This window comes from Ciona robusta, chromosome 1 (genome assembly GCF_009617815.1).
Source record: "Ciona robusta chromosome 1, ASM961781v2".
NCBI lineage: Eukaryota > Metazoa > Chordata > Ascidiacea > Phlebobranchia > Cionidae > Ciona > Ciona robusta.
The window spans coordinates 4,813,537-4,832,869 of NC_143235.1; the positions used below are offsets into that span (position 1 = coordinate 4,813,537).

The 19,333-nt window shown below is 32.8% G+C and overlaps 3 protein-coding genes across 3 annotated transcripts; 2 read left to right on the forward strand and 1 right to left on the reverse strand.

Annotated features, from left to right (window-relative positions):
• The first annotated feature begins 2,859 nt into the window (after positions 1-2,859).
• LOC149741688 (activin receptor type-2B-like) lies at positions 2,860-11,936 on the forward strand. Its single transcript, XM_089891371.1, has 13 exons — positions 2,860-3,004; positions 3,309-3,456; positions 4,215-4,378; positions 4,846-4,955; positions 5,586-5,740; positions 6,124-6,294; positions 6,800-6,946; positions 7,452-7,564; positions 7,842-7,995; positions 8,308-8,446; positions 9,477-9,610; positions 10,130-10,456; positions 11,223-11,936. The coding sequence occupies exons 2-13, from the start codon at positions 3,334-3,336 to the stop codon at positions 11,373-11,375; spliced, it is 1,890 nt and encodes a 629-aa protein (XP_089747497.1). The 5' UTR covers positions 2,860-3,004; positions 3,309-3,333; the 3' UTR covers positions 11,376-11,936.
• Positions 11,937-12,072: 136 nt separating this feature from the next.
• LOC149741689 (uncharacterized) lies at positions 12,073-15,506 on the forward strand. Its single transcript, XM_089891392.1, has 4 exons — positions 12,073-12,815; positions 12,874-13,029; positions 13,888-14,066; positions 15,001-15,506. The coding sequence occupies exons 1-4, from the start codon at positions 12,635-12,637 to the stop codon at positions 15,028-15,030; spliced, it is 546 nt and encodes a 181-aa protein (XP_089747518.1). The 5' UTR covers positions 12,073-12,634; the 3' UTR covers positions 15,031-15,506.
• Positions 15,507-15,717: 211 nt separating this feature from the next.
• LOC149741690 (cell division cycle-associated protein 7-like) lies at positions 15,718-16,851 on the reverse strand. Its single transcript, XM_089891382.1, has one exon. The coding sequence runs from the start codon at positions 16,783-16,785 to the stop codon at positions 15,841-15,843; it is 945 nt and encodes a 314-aa protein (XP_089747508.1). The 5' UTR covers positions 16,786-16,851; the 3' UTR covers positions 15,718-15,840.
• Positions 16,852-19,333: the final 2,482 nt, after the last annotated feature.

Consider the following 19,333-nt stretch of genomic DNA (forward strand, 5'->3'; position numbering starts at 1 on the left):
ATAAAACGTCATATGTCGTTGGTTGGTTCTAAAAGCGCTGTAGGGTATATGTGCTAATCAAATGCCAGTTCCCCAATTTTCTCAAGTTTTATATTATGGCATTGTTTTCAATATACTCCTTTAAAGAAATGTAGGTTAACGTACTGCACAATAAGCATTATTTTATACTCATTATCACCTCCAGTGGTAGAAGTTTGGCTTCGAATTCTGTCGCTACGTGGCGTCAGAGTTCTTCATGCAAGAACAGACAACATGGATCACTAATTGCGTTGAGCGGCGCCAGACATACTGAAAATCGGTCATACCAGATCACAGCTTGTGAGTTATTTTTCGTGATGTGACCAGCCTAAGGTTCGTAGAATAATTTCATGTATACAACGAGTTAGTCTTTGTCGCCAAATAATAAATATGCATTATTCTCGCAAACAATCGTGTTGGCTGTTCAATTTTAAATATTGTTCTTTACCTTTTTCTTTTTACAGGTTTTTAAGAAACGTAGTATCCTGCTTATTATGTTTGATTGTTTTATATTTGCAGTAACAAGTTATCTTTAATGTACATCGTACATGAATATTTTTGTAATTCAATGTTCTCTAAATTAAATTGTAAAACAACGTTTGGATCTGTAATAGTTATGTATTAAAACATATTCAAATGATTTAATCTGTTATCATTCTTCAAACTATTGGTTAAACTAATCTGTTCTTGGATTATATATATGATTTATAAAAATCACCTAACGTTAATTTAAGGAAAAACACGCTAACTTTTTATGGCGCTGAGTTTATTTTTTGTTAGAAGTTAACGAAAAAGACATTTTCGGCACATATTTTGTAGTTATCGCTTGAAAAATTACAGTTGAAACCCTAAACTTGTGTTTCTACGAATACTTTTAAATTAGACGCAGTTTATAAAAATCTTATGTTCATACAATCCTATATAAAAGTGCTAACAATAAAATTGTTTTTTTGTTTTATTCGAATCACATTTTTTGCTTAGCATTCATTTTGTTTAATCATTACTTATGCTGTTTAACTTTTGCAAGTAAAATAGCCCAGAAAATATGTGTTCAAGGCTCGCTGCTGTTACAGTTGTGGATGTGTGTGTCTTTTGGCAAGACAGTGAAGACACTTAACAACAATTGCTTTAACTTAGTGGTTTCCTATTAGTTGTTTAAACTGGCAACCCTTTTAAAAATATTGCAAATAATCTGGTATATTATTCATCACCCACAAAGTTACATGTTTTGGAAAATGTAAGCAGGCACACATGTACAAAACAGAACATTTGTGTATGTAATTACGGACTATAATATTGTCCTGCCACAGAAGGATAAATAAGTTACGATCGTTCATGCTAATTTTTACTAATTACCTCCTTAACTTCTGGTGTTCTCATTTAATAAACATAATGAATGGATATTGGGAAAGTATTTAAGACTTTATTTAATGTGGTCAGTAAGTAAATAGGGTGTATGTAGTGACTCATTGTTGAAAGCCCATATCTTCAATAAATGACATCCTGTAACTGTAACATTGTTTCCTATTTCATTCTTTGCAAAAACAAAACTTTGCGAATTTGAATATATATATATATATATAATAATGCATTTATTTAAGTCGCCTTGTTTCGATAGTTTTTAATGGTCCCTGATATAAAATAATGAAATTTCAAGCTGCTGTTGGTTGTTGAAGCCACAATCTCTGTTTTTTATTTAAAAAGTAAGATTTTAAATACTGAATTGTACATGTATTCCACTAGTTACAATTTGTGTCATATTTATTTACAATAAACTTAATGGTATATTATGTTTACATCCAGTTTAAAAGTAATTGATTTTGTTTTTCTGGTATTCTGGTTAGTTGCTTTAAGTTTGAAACTATCAACTAATTTTCTGTTTTATTATTAAAATGTAATGTGATGTTTTGCCCCAGTATTTACACTCAGTTGTTTTGGATTGTTGATGTCACTGGCCAATTTATTAACAGTGTAAAAAAAAATCTTTTGTGGAGTCATTTCAGGGACAGACAGCTAGTCAGACAATGTTCTATTTCTGTATGTTTTGCGTTCATGCTTACGTGAGCTATTAAGTCGTGTCTTAATAATGCGGTTAACATTTAAAGATCACTTGTTTCAGTTAGCTTTGCCGCTTGCAAACACGCATGAATATGTCAAAACACTAAAGAGTATATGTGGTCTACGTTTGCATATAATTACCGTTATTACTTAGCTATTTAAATATTTTTCATTTTGTTTGTCACTGCGGCCAAGAAACAACTCGAAAATTTCCAACAGCCGATAATGCCAACAACATTCTATTCCTACCTTGCCAGACTTGGCTGTGGTCACGTGACTTTCAGTGACGCCAACCCGTCTCGTCACGTCTGTTCCACTCTCTTTAATTCTCCCTCTCTTTGTGTTGCTACAGACGGCACTTCATTCGCGCTCTTTCTTGCTGCCGTCCAAACTGTGTTATCAGGAAATTAAAAGTGTTTTGGACGTTCGCGTTGCAACTTATTTATTACATGGGTATTACGCCCCGCCAATTCAAACAGTACATAACCTAAAACCTATTTTAATGTAACCTACGGTGAACTAATTTATGTTCTGCTTGCATGTTGCTTACTTGTATGGTATATTGGTATTCACTATTCACATTACTTATTAAGCTGTTACACTTTAAAAAATATTTCTGAATTATTAATTTTGAATATAGTATACCTTTACTTTGCAGAGGTTTTTTAATTTAAAAGAATTAAACAGTAAGTATTTAACAACTAAAAAAGGAAGGTTATGGATTTGTATGTTATTCACATTACTTTGAAATGCTACAATCTATAAACAATTTCTGAATTATTCATTTATATCCTTACTTTACAGATGTTTTTTTTTGTTTTATAAGAATTAAACAATAATTATATAACAACTGAAAAAAGTGAGGATATATATAAAATATGGCATGCAGAATATAGGAATAGCATTTTGCTGCATGAAAGTCAAGCAGGTATATATGTTTTTTCTATATTTCTATTATTCTCTCTATATTTCATTACAAATTTTTTTTATGCAAGACACTTAACTGCAATTGCTTAAATCAAAGGGTCACTAATGGGTTGTCCAAATTATCAGCCATAAACTCATAAATAAACAAAAATGATAAAAATATAAAAAAAGTACATGGCAACTCGATTGCTGGCAAGAGGTGTATGAAAACCCATGTTATACCGACTGTCGTTTTTTTGGTCAGAGGATAAAGCAAGTAACGTTCATTAATATAGAAGTTTAGTTTTACTTTTTATTATTTTCAGGTGTTTACTACAGAATAGCTCCATCATGCGGCAGTTTATCTTGTTTGCGTGCTTGTTTACATCGGTTACTACACAGACATTAAAATGTGAACACTTCAACAAAAATCATGCTATTCGTTCTCCTACCGACTATACATGTAAAGATTCAGTAAGTGAATGGTTGTCTAATTATTTAGCGTTTGTTATAGGCACTTGAATATACTTATTCTGTTGACGACACGCCAAACTAAAAAATGTACTTACTTTGTACTTACTAACTGCAGCATTAGTAATTGCCAATTACTATGCATATTGTGCTCCTTAACTTTTATATATGTACTTATTGTACTGCTTATGATATTACACTTAAAATGGCCTGCCAAAAACAAAATGGCCTACCAAAAGAGGAGCTGTGATTTTTATAATTAGTGTATGTAAAGTCCTTTCCGAATTGAATGTTTTGCTCCAATTTTTCAGACTTTAAACTGTACCGTTTTTGAGTTATATTGTATTACACTAAAGCAAGGTGCACAAGTGACATACCAAAGTGAAATATAAATGACGCTAAACCTAAAAATAGTGTTTAATGGACAAATTGGTATTGTTATAATTTATAAGGTTGACTCAGCACATTAGTTATAAAAATACGAAATAGATCTCTGTTTCTATAAGTTAGTTCGCTAATTATATATATATTATATTATAGCCTATGATTCTATGAATCAATTTATTATTCATATGATGAGGACGAGGTTCAACAAAAACAAGTTGTTAATTTTTTGTTTGCAATATATAATTTTTTGAAAATTGTTTGCTAATTAAGTTTTTCATAGAATCATAGGCTATGAATATGATATAATATATATATATATATAGAACTTCATCATATCAATAATAAATTGCAATATCTTTGTGTTTGGTTAACAGGAGATTGATGAAAATGGATCCTGCAATACCACAGAGTTATGTGTTAAGGATGAAGAAGTTCCAGGGAGGCAACCAAACTGTTTCGTTTCATGGACAAATGAATCTGGGAAAGTAGAAATAATACGAAAGGGTTGCTGGAGCCAAAGTAAACCATGTTTAGCAAAGTATGTTTTATAAAGCTGACATTTGCTTAATTTTTTATGGATATGGCTATGTATGAATATTACTTACCTGTTTTCATGTGCAGGGCAGAAAATGGTTGCGTATAAAACGCAACATGCCCAATAAAAATAAAGTCTGTCTAACAAAAACTTATATTTTATATGGCCAAGTTATATTTTATATATTTTTTTGATCTTATTTTGATTATGTATATATATATATATGTGTTTTATTACACTCAGACAGTTTTCAGATGTGAAACGTTTAGGGTGATTGTGTTTTTATTTTTTTTTCTGTTTGGTCAACATTTTGGACAACCTAGTTTGGGTTTGCACCAGAACACTCATGACATGCCCACAATGAAAGCAGAATTGACTTTCAAACCAAATATTCTTTCAGAATAAGATGACAATTTTAACTCCCAACCACCCCAATAGTGAGGTTTTAATTTAATATAATTCTTATCCAGGTGTGAAGCGGTAACAATTAAAAGTGTTTTCTTCTGTTGCTGTGACAATGATTTATGCAACTCTCATTTCTCCCTTGGTCATATTAACAAAACAATTAAAACAAACGAAGGTGAGAAGCAATTATTCAGTGCCGACTTTAGGATTAATTAATATTTATATATATATAAAATATTTAAACTAAATTTTAATATGGGTGCTATGATTTGGGTTTTTTTATTTTTGTGTCCATAAAAAATGACTGTACTGGTTGCAAATCTAAACCTAAAACAGCCCCAAAAAATATGATGCCGGTCTACATATTTCAATATTAGAAGAAAACTTTTATTGTATATGCTTATATAATAGCCTATATAGTAGGGTGGGAGAAGACGGGACACCTTTAGCAAATAATATCCAAATATCCTGATTGTGTTTTAATTAATAGCAGTCTATGGTAGTTATGAGAATACGGTTTTATAATTCTTTAAATGTCTTTGTTTACTTTACTACCAAATGGGACAAGAAAATAGGATTAAAGAGTGTCCCATTTTCCCCACCCTACTATATCATTATCATTTGTATGTACTTTGTTGGCTTCCATATTTTTAATTTATTTAAAAACTTAAAGACTAGAGTTTACCAGTAAAACTTTCCTACCTATATAGAATAGGTTTTATTCAATACAAAATCTTTTAAACCTTAAGTCACAACTCACAATTTCAAGCCATTTGGTTTTAACTAAATCAAACTTTATATTAAGAAAATCCTGTTGTCGTCCCAACAAATGAAGAGACCTGGGTAGTATTGGTGTATACACTGGTACCTATTACTCTGCTCAGTCTACTAGTGGTTCTTATATATTGGATTTACCGGAAAAGAAAACATAGTTATGGTGACATCGACAATGCAAGCGTGGTAGGTTAGGTTTTTATAAAATGGCCTTTGAAAGAAATTCAACTTAAATGCATTTTTTATCTTCTAGATTGTATGTGTTTAGTTCTAAAGTGACATATTGTAATTGGTTTACATGCAGTAAAGTTGTACATTTCAAATGCATACCAAATCTTTATTTTATAAGTAAAAGTAACTAGTGGAAATTGTTCTGTTTTTTCAAATATTGCATTAAATTCAAAAGGACATAATCCAATACAGCTTGCAATTTTTTCCACACATTTCTTTAGTGTTAAATTGCATTAAAACGAACAATCCATTCCCCAGTTTTAAATCGTATTATTATTAATACCAACAGTTTATTCCTCAGTTTTAAATCATATTAATACAAACAATTCATTCCTCAGCAAACTCCAGGTTCTGGTTTAACCACTTCAACACAAAACACCCAACTGCTTATTCCACCTGAGATCAACTTGCCCCAGTTAATCGACATCAAAGCACGAGGAAGGTTTGGTTGTGTTTGGAAAGCTCAACTACACGACAGATTTGTTGCAGTCAAAGTTTTTTTTCTACAAGTATGTAACATTTTTATTGGTCGAAGTCTTTTTCTACAAATATGTTATGTTTTTTAGTCACTGTCTTTTTTCTACAAGTATGTTACATTTTTTTGGTTGAAGTCTTTTTCTACAAATATGTTACGTTTTTTAGTCAACGTCTTTTTTTTTCTACAAGTATGTTACGTTTTTTATATTAATTATATCCTTAATTACAAAAAAAAATTTTGATTAAATAAAATAAATATTGCCACCTCCAAATAGTCTGCTAGTTTAATTATAAATTCCTCTATTTTTTTAATTGATTGAGGTTAGCTTTACAGAGATAAGATAAAATATAGTTAAAAGTTGGTGTTTTATCAAGAAGAAAGTTTTAATCTTGTACAGCTGTTAAATTAAAACTTTTGTAAACAAGGTTTCTCAAAAGAGCTTACTTGTGCTTTTCAATAATTTTAAAAATTAAAACCTAAAAAAATTAATTTGAATAGTGTTAAATTAAATATATAATTCATTTTATTTTTCACAGGATAAGCAGTCATGGCTTAATGAACAAGAAGTTTTTAACACAGAGCTGGTTCACTATCATCCGCATATATTAAACTTTATCGCTGCTGCCAGCAGGGGTGTTGGGGTCGAAACTGAACTATGGTTGATCACAGAGTTTCATGAATATGTAAATACTTTATCAACTTTTAAATAAACATGTTTTATTTACTTTTTTTAGTTTGTCGTCATTAGTATTCATAAAGTAAATATGCTACAAATAAAAACATTTTTTGTAATATTTTACAAAATAAAAGTTAAAAAAAAAATGCAAAACATTATGGAATCTCAAAATGTGTAAAGGGAACAAATAAGACAAAAATTTTCCGCTACAAAATATTGTAAGTGTGTACGTCTTTGGTCAATGCACTTGGCAACCATTGAACCAACCCAGTGAACACTAATGGGATCACCAAATGATAAACTTTGCAAGAAAAAATTCCCTCAAAAAAGAAATTTAATAACTCATAAGTGGACATGTGCATGAAACACGACAAAACCTGTTAAAATTTTTGCAACGCTTTGCCACATGAGGATAAATATATGACAATTGTTCAGTCATTCAATTTGGATACAATTTTCAATGGCGAAAATTTGAGAATAAATGTAAATTCTGTTGTTATTTTGATTGACAGGGGTCATTGGCTGATTATTTGAAGACGCACACGATGTCACTTCCTGTGGCTCTCAAGTTCATGGAAACCATGGCAACAGGGCTGTCTTTTCTACATGAAGATATTCCACACAAGTCAGTCAATTTATAAAAGAGAATTTGCATATTATATCAAAGTTTCCGAAAACTACTCCCTTTTTTTAAAGCTGCAATATGTATATATTGTAGTTTAAAATTCTAAGAATATTATATAACCAATATTGTGATACAACATTTGCAGACACAAAAATCATTTTGTCTGCAAGTTATTTTCTAAATGAAACAATTTCAAGTTTTTAACCAAATTTGCACTATTTATTTCCTTGATAACAAGTTTAACCAAATTTCTAAATATGTCATATATTGGAAACAGGCAACCACACAAAGGACACAAGCCTGCTATTGCTCATCGTGACTTTAAAAGCAAGAATGTTCTCATCAGTAACGACATGACGGCTGTTATCGCTGATTTTGGACTCGCTGTCAAGTTCATACCAGGCGAATGCACGGGGGAAAGCCATGGACAGGTAAAATAACTAAATTCTCATTCCCAAACTGAATATTTCTTACAAAGTAGATTTTTTTCCAAGTTACTTCAGGGGACCTGAGAATTAGACTTGTTTGAGTTGTAATACTATTACTCTTATGCTCAAAATCAAAATGTGATTAATAAGAAAAATATTTAAAAATGACAGTCCACTCACATCTATAGTCTGACACCGTTTGTAATTTACTATTGTTGTCCCACAAACAGTAATCAACAAAATCATACATACCAATATTTTGCTGATAAACCACTATTTTTGTTGATAATTTTATTTTGTTTTATTTTCACACAGGTTGGAACGAGAAGATACATGGCTCCTGAGATCCTGGAGGGAGCGATTAACTTCCAACGCGATGCTTTCCTACGTATTGATATGTATGCATTCGCTCTTGTTATGTGGGAAATCATAACAAGATGTTCAGATGTACCAGGTATGTCACAGTTATAATTTCAATGTCCGGTTCATTACTGCTTTGAGACGTAACGTTTTGAGTACATTGGCTTGAATAACATGTCACCCAAACTTGTAGTTCAGGTGCAATATGCATTTTACACAAGTTTAGATGTAATATATATTTTACACAGATTTAGATGTTTTCATATAGTTATTATGATACAATATTATCTTTATTTGTTCTGGCTGACAAATAATCAGATCTATTTGTATTTTTTAAAACTGGAAGCATATAAACCTACAGTTCGTAACATGTTTGTAACGTTAATGCTGTAATATATGGAGTCAGTGCTGAAACCCTTTTTTGAGATATTGCAGTTTTTAAGCTATATTGTCCATTCAAACAACAAGCATAAGAAAGATATACTGCCCACCCCACATTATTCTTTAAGGTCCCCATATACAGACTAATTTTTGCAATCTTTTTATACAAAAGAGGGTTTACAGCTTTTTAGTTTGACTGTTTTTTCAATGCATAAGACCAATAAGATGTATAACCTTTAAGGTTTAATCAAGTCATGTGTTTAATGAGAAGTACTTCCTGTTTGACAAGATTGCTACACAGTACACGTTAATGATTTCATTTTCTATTTAAAAAAAATCATATTATAAATACTCATTGTTGTGTACCTGCATCACATTATAATAGGATATAAGTTCTGTGAAACATTGTATGAGGCATCACGTATATTTTAAAATGGTTCATGCCTATATAGGAGTGAGGGAAGATGGGACACCTTTTTATTTAATTTTCTTGTCCAATTCGGTAGTAAACAAAGAACATTCAAAGAATTTAAAACCATATCCCCACGACTCTTATAGCCCATTGATAACTGTTTAAAACACGATTAGGATATTCTGATATTATGTGCTAAGGTGTCCCATCTTCCCCATCCTACTATATATATAAATAAATTTGCACAAACAGTAACTGAAGGACTTACTACTATATAAAAACAAAGTACAAACAATGCTTGACACTTACAACAACAATACTTCCCACACAGGAGGTTCCACACCAACATATATGATGCCGTATGAGTTGGAACTTGGACAACACCCAACACTTGATGAAATGCAAGCTTGTGTGATCGACCAGAAGACACGGCCTGTAGTTAACGACCTCTGGAGACAAGATGAGGTAATTAGTCCATTTTTAGGACGTTTTATTACAACTAAAAAAAATTTCTTCACATTTTTTGGATTCGTACGAAACTAAAAATTACTTGCTTTACAATTATTGTACAAGCAAATTGTATGATTGGGAGTAGTATTAATAAAAAAATGGCGCTAATTTATCCTTGCATGGCTAGGCTTCTTATAACACAAATACCCTACTTCATTACCTCGTGCCAGCTGACCAGTTACTGCATATACAACATTGCGAATAAATGTTTTTGTATGGCTAAGAATGTTGAAAACCAAATAATGACTACTGAGTTGGAATAATTACTGTTAATTAACTTGCCCAAAGATATACAAATGAGCAATCGAACTTTGATTTAGTTTTTTCCAATAGTTATGGATGGCATTATTACTGTTATACAGTAGTAGTATTGTTAAAGTACAGATAAAAGTAGCAATTTTTTATTTTATTATTTTTTCTTTTTATATTTTTTTTTTCTTTATTTTTTTAAAAAATATTTGTTGTTTAATTCAGGTCGTTGGGATCTTGTGTGAGACCATGGAGGAATGTTGGGATCACGATGCGGAGGCGAGATTATCGGCAGGATGTGTGGAGGAGAGGATCAACCATCTTCATCGAAGAATTCAACCTCCTAATGAACTTGCCGTGCATCCCAACATGATCAATAATGATGTGATCAGGAACGGAGCTCCCGTGATTGGAAATGGGGCTCCTGTGATTGGAAATGGGGCTCCTGTGATTGGAAACGGGACTTCAATGATTGGAAACGGGACTCACGTGATTGGAAACGGGACTCACGTGATCATTCCTCCATCTCCAACATCTGACACCGATATTCAGGTTTAATAATTGACACCATGTACATATATTATTATTCTGTGTGTTTTGAAAACAAACAGAAATTAAGTTAAATTTTTGTTTCACAATGGTAACAAAAAGGAAGAAACTTTTTTTTTGTTATTCACCACATACTAGCAACCAATAGCTTTTTTTCAATTAAGTAGAAAAAACTGACAATTCAAAATACAAACCAACATTGTTTGAAGGCCATTAGCCTGTTAGAATCACCTACATGCTGGCCCCTAACCACAAAACCCTGATATATACAATATTGTTTGTATTTTGGGTTGATGTTTTGTTTATACTAAGTTCAATGTCACATTCAACAAAAACACATTGCCTTAAAAATACATACAATAATAAAAATATTTGCACCCCAGTAAAGAAACAACTAAGTTATCCAACCACTGCAGCATTGAATGAATACATGTAACTTACTTTATCCTGTGTGGCCGGAAAATGTTATAACACAGGTGTTCTGTTTCATACACCTGGTGCGAGCTTTACCAAGTATGTTACTTTGTGGGTGATTATTTTTTTGGATATTTTATTTTTTTATGTATGGCTGATGATTTGGAAACCCCATTAGTGACCACTGGGTTGAAGCATTTGCCGTTAAGTATCTTGCCCAAGGACACATATGTCCACAATAGTAGCAGTAAAGCCAGTAACAAGCCTTGAACCCAATACCTCTGGGTTACAAGCAGACATGCTAACCAACTGTGCCGCGGCGCCAGACGTTAACTTGACTTTATATACTTTACAGAATCAAATTAACAACAGAAAGAACCAAGAGCTTCCTGTTAACAGTAATGAAAAACTCACAAATGAAGTTAACGCTGCTGGGTTGGTTGCCACGGTAACCTGTGATGCTGAAACTGCCTTGTTGTCAGCAGGTGACAGGGAATCAAATGTTTGAACATCTCAGCTATTTATATTAACTGACCGTTTGAAGATATATGCTTAATGTACGTGGTGTACTATACAATAATGAAAATGGCCGTTCAATTTTAGGTAAATAATTTTTAAAACTACAACTCTTTTTTTATAAGTGTACTGAGGTTTCAAAGATCAACTTTTATAACTGTATACAAAACTAGAGTATTCAATGCAATAGAACTTTTGTAACTATATAAAAAACTGGGGTTCTTAATACAAATTGCAAGGTGTTCAAATCTGATGTTACGAAGCACAGTTTCTGCCAATCAAAACAAAGTGCCATCAGTTTACATGGGCGGCAATACACATTTGCTTTTTATGATAACTATATATAGCGTGTTATACTTCGAAATCAGCAAACATTATTTTAATGACCATCCTTTCATCTTTTCAGTTCGTTTTTTATTTTTTATTGTGACAAAACAATTGAACTAATTAAGTCGTACAGATGTGCCGCTTATTTTACCTTCGTTGCATTTTATCAAATCGTTGTTTGAAAGTATTGTATATACTTGTAGTAAATACAGCATCAAAGCGACTATTTTATGCTCAACTATTCGTTTAAGCCAGCTAAAACTTGGCACTTATATTTATCAGGTTTGTGTTATGTATGGTATTTAACGTGACAAATTCAGAACAAGCAAAAAAATATTTTTTTTGTGACACTATACGTCTGTACTAACCAGATGCGTGATGCAACAAATATGTTTGAGGAAATGCTGTTACGGTAGATTTACTGAAACAAATTTATCCGGAGCTGCATCATTAGATTAGCCTCGATGTAATGTGGTAATTGTTGTGTTTACCAGCGTGGTATCATAGCCTACACATAATACTAGGCTAAGGTGGTACGAATGCTTTGGCTAGCGTAGGCAAGCATTTTTTACAATGATAGTGTTTGTTTTTTTTACAATGAAATGGCAGTCTTTGTGACGGCGAAACAAAACCGCCTACGGTTTTGAGTCATTCTAATGTTACTAAAGCAAAGCGCAGGAAACGTTTGTGCAGATATTGGTTGTAGATTGAACAACAGAAGTATTTTTATGTCTGTAGCCCACTTCGTGATGTAGCTTCTGCTGGTGGTTGAGGTAATTCTAAACTTTATACTGTTATGAACCTACAAAAGATTATTGAGCTTAGTTTCATGTACATAACAAGAATAATTTTTTGACAATATCAAAAGACGATTTTTCCCAACTAGTCGTATAGTTTTACCGTGTTTAACTTTAATAAAAAATTATGGGCTGCGAATGCTACCAACAGTCTCCGTATCAAATTGCTGGTTCAGTTTTAAGTGGAATTGTTACCGGGTTGTTCATTCCGGCAATGACAGTTGTGGGGTGGCACCATACGAGTTTTGCCACATTTGGACTGTACCGGTCATGCTTTACATTTTTCTCCAAACAATGCATTGGAACTGGTAAACGAAACCTTTTTATCAATTATATATGTTTAATAATTAACCCTTCATTTGACAGTGTGGAACCTGGTGCCTGGCCTAGATGCAGCCCGCATACTCTTCATAATTGCCGCTTGTATTCTGGGTTTAAAACTCTTTATTAGCTTTGGATTTTGCATAACGAAGAAATATGGTCCTCTTATTTTAGCACTTGGTGTTTGCGACTTGGTTGGAGGTAATATATAGTTACTTATTGCTATACTTTTTGCTACAACAAGTCTACAAACCACTTTTACAATACAACTTAACTTATTATTGTTTTGCACGTGTAAAGTTGTTTAAACGAACGTTGTTCTTTATTTTCGGGGCCTTTGGAATAAAATACGAGTGTCTTATTTCATACACATCGTATAGCCTTTTACGATATTTTTATGAAGTAATGTTACTTATTAAACGTTTCTTTTTTATAACTTGGACAATTAGTGCTAACCAGGAGCAATAAACGTTAGGTTTCTTGCCCACGACCCATATATATAGTAGGTTGGGGGAAGATGGGACACCTTTAACACGTAATATCCAAATGTCCTGAACAGGTTTTAAACATTTTACAACGGTCTATAGGAGTCCTGGAAATACGGTTTTATAATTCTTTAAACTTTGTTTACTACCAAATGCGACGAGAAAATAGAATGAAAAGGTGTCCCATCTTCCCCCACCATACTATAGTACTGGACGTGGGGTTAAATGGGATACCGTAAGCACTAAACTTCCATATTTTCGGAACTTGTTTACTGCAAACGGTCTTTTAGAGTTGCGGGGCTACCGTTATATAGTCCTTTAGGTATTTTTTTGTTTACTGCCAAATTGTACAAGAAAAGAGGATGAAAACATTTCCCATGCACTGTACGCCCACAACCTGTGCCACCATCGAGCCTTAAATCTAATATGCTATATAAGTTTGGCGATGACAGCATGCTCATTATTGTGGCGTATACGTCGGCAACATGCAGTGTCTGCATGCGACTATATGTGTTACATTTATGTATCATCGAAAATGTGCTACTACACTTCTACATCTTTTTGTACTCCGCAGGGCTTGTTATTTTAAGCGGCTGCATCGCATACATAGTGACATTCGCACCCATTGTCAGGAGTAGTGCCAACGATGCTTCGTTTGGTGTCGCTTTTTATCTCGGTTGGTTTGCTGGTCCGTTTTCTGTTGCTGCTGGGATCTGCAACATTTATGCTGGAGAGCTAATTGGACAACAACAGGTAAGGAAACACATAGAGGTTCTTATTTTTACTGATCATAAATTTATAGTACTGTGAGGAAAGATGGGACACCCTTAGCACGTTATATCTAAATGTGTTTTTTTTGTGTTTTAAACAATTAAAAACGGTCTATGGGAGTCGTGAGGCTACGGTTTTATAATTATTTAAATGTTCTTTGTTTATTACTCAACGGGACGAAAAAAACAATGAAAGGTGTCCCATTTTCCCCCACTGTACTATAAATAAATTTCACAGTTATCACAAAATTGCGCTGAATATGCCCGTTGTCTCTAAATTAGCTGAATACAATTGTATTTTACATATTTAAAATCTATCAATTCTGGCTTGAGTGCACGTCTATGTACTGGGACAGGAAACGGAAAAAATGTGATAATTAGAAAACGCCGATAATGTTATGCTTACGCGGTTAATAGAACTCACACTGCCAGTATACAGTGCGGAAGGTAAAAAAATCAATAAAAAAAATTACAGTTTTATAATCGACGTATATTCTCACAGAAGCATTATTGACGTCAACATACTTTCAGTGTATGTTTTGAATACATGAGGATAAGTTAGGTTTAGTAGGGTGGGGGAGAATGGGACACATGGCCTACATACTAAGAAACGTGTGGATAAGGTCATTAACTCAGGTTTGAGGATTTTCCATACATCACATCTTCGCGGTGTTGAGTCGGGAAAGATGGGACACATTTAGCTCATAATATCCAAATATTCTAATCGTGTTTTAAACAATTCTGCAGAAGTAGCGAGGATACAATTCTATATTGTTCTTTATTTACTCCAAAACTGGACGAGAAAATAGAATGCAAATGTGTCCCATCTTCTCCCGCCCTACTGTATGATTATAACAGTCAATTTAAACAACAAAAATATTACTACATGACCCGTAACTATTTATTTATTTTTTCAGTGTGGAGTCAACGTTTCTCATAAGGCGTAGAACGTTCGACACCAACTTCAACTCACTATAATTTATTCTAGCTTACGTACCACAACTTTTGTTTCGCAAATACTAAATTTTCTCGATTTTTGAGTTCTTTAGAAAGCAAGATTTCCATCATTTACTTCAATTTGGTTCAATTAATGTTTAAAACTTTTCGGTAAAGTTAGATCCGGAATAAAAAAACTTTGACATTTTCGATTTAATTTTTTTTTTATATATTACCTTTGTATAGATCTATTGATACAAATAACTGTTTATGTAATAGCGTAGTTGCTTAATAAAACATAAGAATTCTTTTCGAAATATTTTTGTATAAGGAACTTTTAAGGTGGGGTGAGGTGAGACATGGGGCAAGTTGGAACATAATTTTAAATTTTTGAAGTGGGACACCCGGGAAAATTGGAAGACATTACTTTTTTACTTTCTAAAACACATGTCATATATTGTTTTATTTAATATTAATTATACGAGATGTACTTTATACGAGGTGAATGCTTTTTTGACTGTCAATTACTTTAAGTTGTAATAACTATACAGTTTCGTTTCATTTTGTGAAATATAAGAACCCTTGTTGAAAAAAATCTGTTGTTTATGGCTTAGCCCATAAACAGAGACTCATTAAATATTTGCACTTGAAAGTGGGAAGCCAAAATTCAAATTGCTTATTAACTCTAGCGACCTAGCAAAGTATTATAACTTTTATTTCAAAAACATTCAACCAAACATTATATGTACAGAAAGTTACAAAGAAAAGCAATTAACTTGAAAATTGTTCACAAATGGCAAATGCTATTACAGTAGCAACGTTTACACCTCTCCTAAGTTTTCCAGATACGCCCGAACATTGCTATGTCCTTGCTGTCGTGCAATTCCTATCAATATACCAGTTGCACACTTTCCTTTCCGATTTCGGCAAATGCTGCAGTTGCAAATATTTCTGCAAACCGGGCATTTCCATTCTGAATCAAGCAAAACATTCTCAACAAGTTCACCATATCTGTTCTTTAAACAAGGACCACAAAATTGCCCTCGTACACCAACACAGTCTTCCCCTCTACAACAAGATTTAGTATCAATCGTCTTTTGTCTACATTGATGGCATGAAGTCCCATTAATTGTGTCATATGTTTTGCCAACTGAATGCTCGGCAATATTATCTAACATTTCTTGAGTTACATCTTCAACAGGTATAATAATGTGGGGTTGAGACAGTGAAGAAACGTGTCTTCTTTTTGGTGTTCTTTCAGTTGGATCGTCATTGCTAAATTTTCGTTTCATGGACGTAAATCTCACTGTAAGTCGAGATCGTATAGTATCTGCACCGTCATCATTTAAGCCATCCGGATACTCTACGTTTCCAACCATGCTTGATCTTCTGCGAGTTAAAGGAGGTCCTCGGATGTTTTGAGCGTATCTTCTTGGAGGAGACCGAACAAGTTTCTTAGTGGTTTGAAATCTTTTTATTTGTTCTGGAGTGGAAGTCTTCATTTTTAAAAATACCGGATCTTTGTCCAACTCTGCCATTAATTGACTTAACATCTGTTTTTTAGCTTGCATTTGAGCTTTCTGATGCTTCACAATTGACTGGTGATCATCATCACTATCTGAGTCTGAATCACTTTCTTCTAGTGTAGATCCACCATCACTTGATTTTTCTTTGCCAAAATCCAACTCCGTGAAGCCAAGAAACTCCTCTGCATCACCAGTTTCATTGAACAGCTCGTTCAGTTCCTTTTCTACCATAAACGCCATTAAATATATTGACTTAAACTATTACACAAACTATTACACTCTAATCTGAAAAGGTAGATATGGGAAATAAATAGGAATATAGACGATAAGCATAGAAGACGCATCCCTTAAATAACTGCTATTTTAAAACGTGGGCATATAGTTTACGTTTACGATACTTCACGGCTTTCAAATCGTAAAAAATAAATCATTTTGCAGCAATGACAGCCATTTAGCTATATTACAGAAACAGTTTTAAGCTTGATACTCATTAATATAATTAAACAGCCGCAAGCACACGTATTTATCAGAAGTATGTGCCTTATTGCTACAAATACAGCTGCTCCAGAGTACCGCATTACAATGCTAAATGCAATGGCGCCAACTAAACCATGCTTTTCGCGGGAAAGTTGAATCACTCATCCGTGAAGTTAAAACAGTAATAAATAGATGTAGATAAATCATGTTACACTTTCAACCAATGTTAACATGTACCTGTATTAACCTTGCTTTTAACATATAAAAATGAGTATAGATTTTTATAATGGTAGGGATTTAATCAGAGATACATCTCTGATTTAATTAACCAAATAATAACGTTGTACTTTTACAATTACACACAAACACCGAATTTACAAACTTCACAATTTATTGAAACCACAGATTAGGACTCGTATATAATCAGGTTTATACACAAACTCTGCCACAGATATAATATATACATATATAAAATATATGTGATTAATATGTGTCACAATTTTGAAGGCCCCGACTTCTCGACACTGTGCTAAATTCTGTTTAGGGGATTCCCCTTTCTAAAAAAATCCCGATTTCTGTTGAAAATCCAATCTAATGACACCAAGTTGATCCTAAAATACAGATATTATAGCGACCATTTTCAATACCTTCTACTAGTGTCAGCACTAACCTAAAATTTGAACACTGTACTGACTAGACAACATCAGTACCGATTCTAAAAAAAAATTAATTTAAAAAAATATTAATTATTAATATTCATCATAAAAACATATTTATAGAAATTTCTCCCGATCCAGCTTTAAATATGTTATAGCGTTACGTAATACCTAAAATATGAAACTTTATTTTCTTTCAAAAGTGCGGGGATGGATGTTAAATATAAAAAAGTATGATCATAACTTGAATTGTATAAATATTACAAATTATATTTTTCGCGAAAAATATAATTTATGCATGCATCTATGTAGTATGTAGGTCACTAACATGTTATCCTATTCGAATAATGTCAATTTTGTTTTTATAACTGAATATTAATATTCGTCATAAAAACATATTTATAAAATTTTCTTCTGATCCAGCTTTGAATATGTTGTAGCGCTATGTAATATATACCTAAAAAATAAAACATAATTTTCTTTAAAAAAGTGGCGGAGATGAATGTTAAATGTTTAAATAACGGAGGTACAAAGATTAACATAAAAAGGGCGAAAGCGATCTTGCGCCTCTAGTTGAGGCGTTTCTAAAACGAACAAGTTCTGCCTTCCCTTAGAAAGTTTAGACAATTCATTTTTTGTCTTTGACAATTGGATCAAGCATATAATCAATAGCCCTTATCTTAGAGCAGTGGTTCCCAATCTTTATTTACTCGCGTACCACTTTTTGGTCCATGCATTATTCTCACACCACTTACATACTAGCTTGTAAATGTTAAACAAAAAAGTCGCCTGATTATTTACGTAATTTTTGGCAGAAATTCGTAACACAAACTTGACACTGCCTATCTTAAAGTTGCGCGTAAAATGTAATGTAGTATGCCAATTAAACAGTGTAACAGACTGTAATAAATAATCTAAATATGTTCCGGAAGTAGCACCGCTGTATATTTGGGATATTTTCTCAACCAAACAGTGTGTTTATTTCGAAATGGTACGGATTCACACGTGGATTCATTGCATCATAATAGCGATTGTCTGTCTGGCAATTTATTACAACACAATAGTGATTCACATGTTGATTATTTGCGTCATAATAGCGATTGTCCCCTTGAATATTTAGTCTGCACGTGCTTGAAAACAGGTTGGATATTTCTCTTTTAATTTATGTAACTTAAAATACGTCAATCAAAAAGTTGCTAAAACAAGAGATCAAAGATCTAATGCGTAAGCACGTTAATTAAAGTAATTAGCATGGTATTAATTAACCCTTTTACTACAACGGTCGACCACGGCCTACTAGAGATAACGTAAAATGTGAATTATCAGGCCGTATCTCTAGTAGGCCGTGGGTCGACTGAGCTTGATCAAAAACTTTCGATCCTCGCCTGCCGTAACAATTATTTTGGATTTGTTTTTATTTAATAAGAGATATATGAGACTAATACTATATATACTTTTTGTTTATATTTGCATACTAACGTAAACAAAGCCAAAAGTTACCGATTACCAGCGACTTCCCGATGCATGGCAGTTTACTTGACTCGCAAGCGTTACAATCAATAATTATTCATTAATTGGACCATTTTATACACTATGGTTTATATGGCCAAGCTTAGTTAAAATTATTGTATCGAATACAGTCGATTAATCAATGG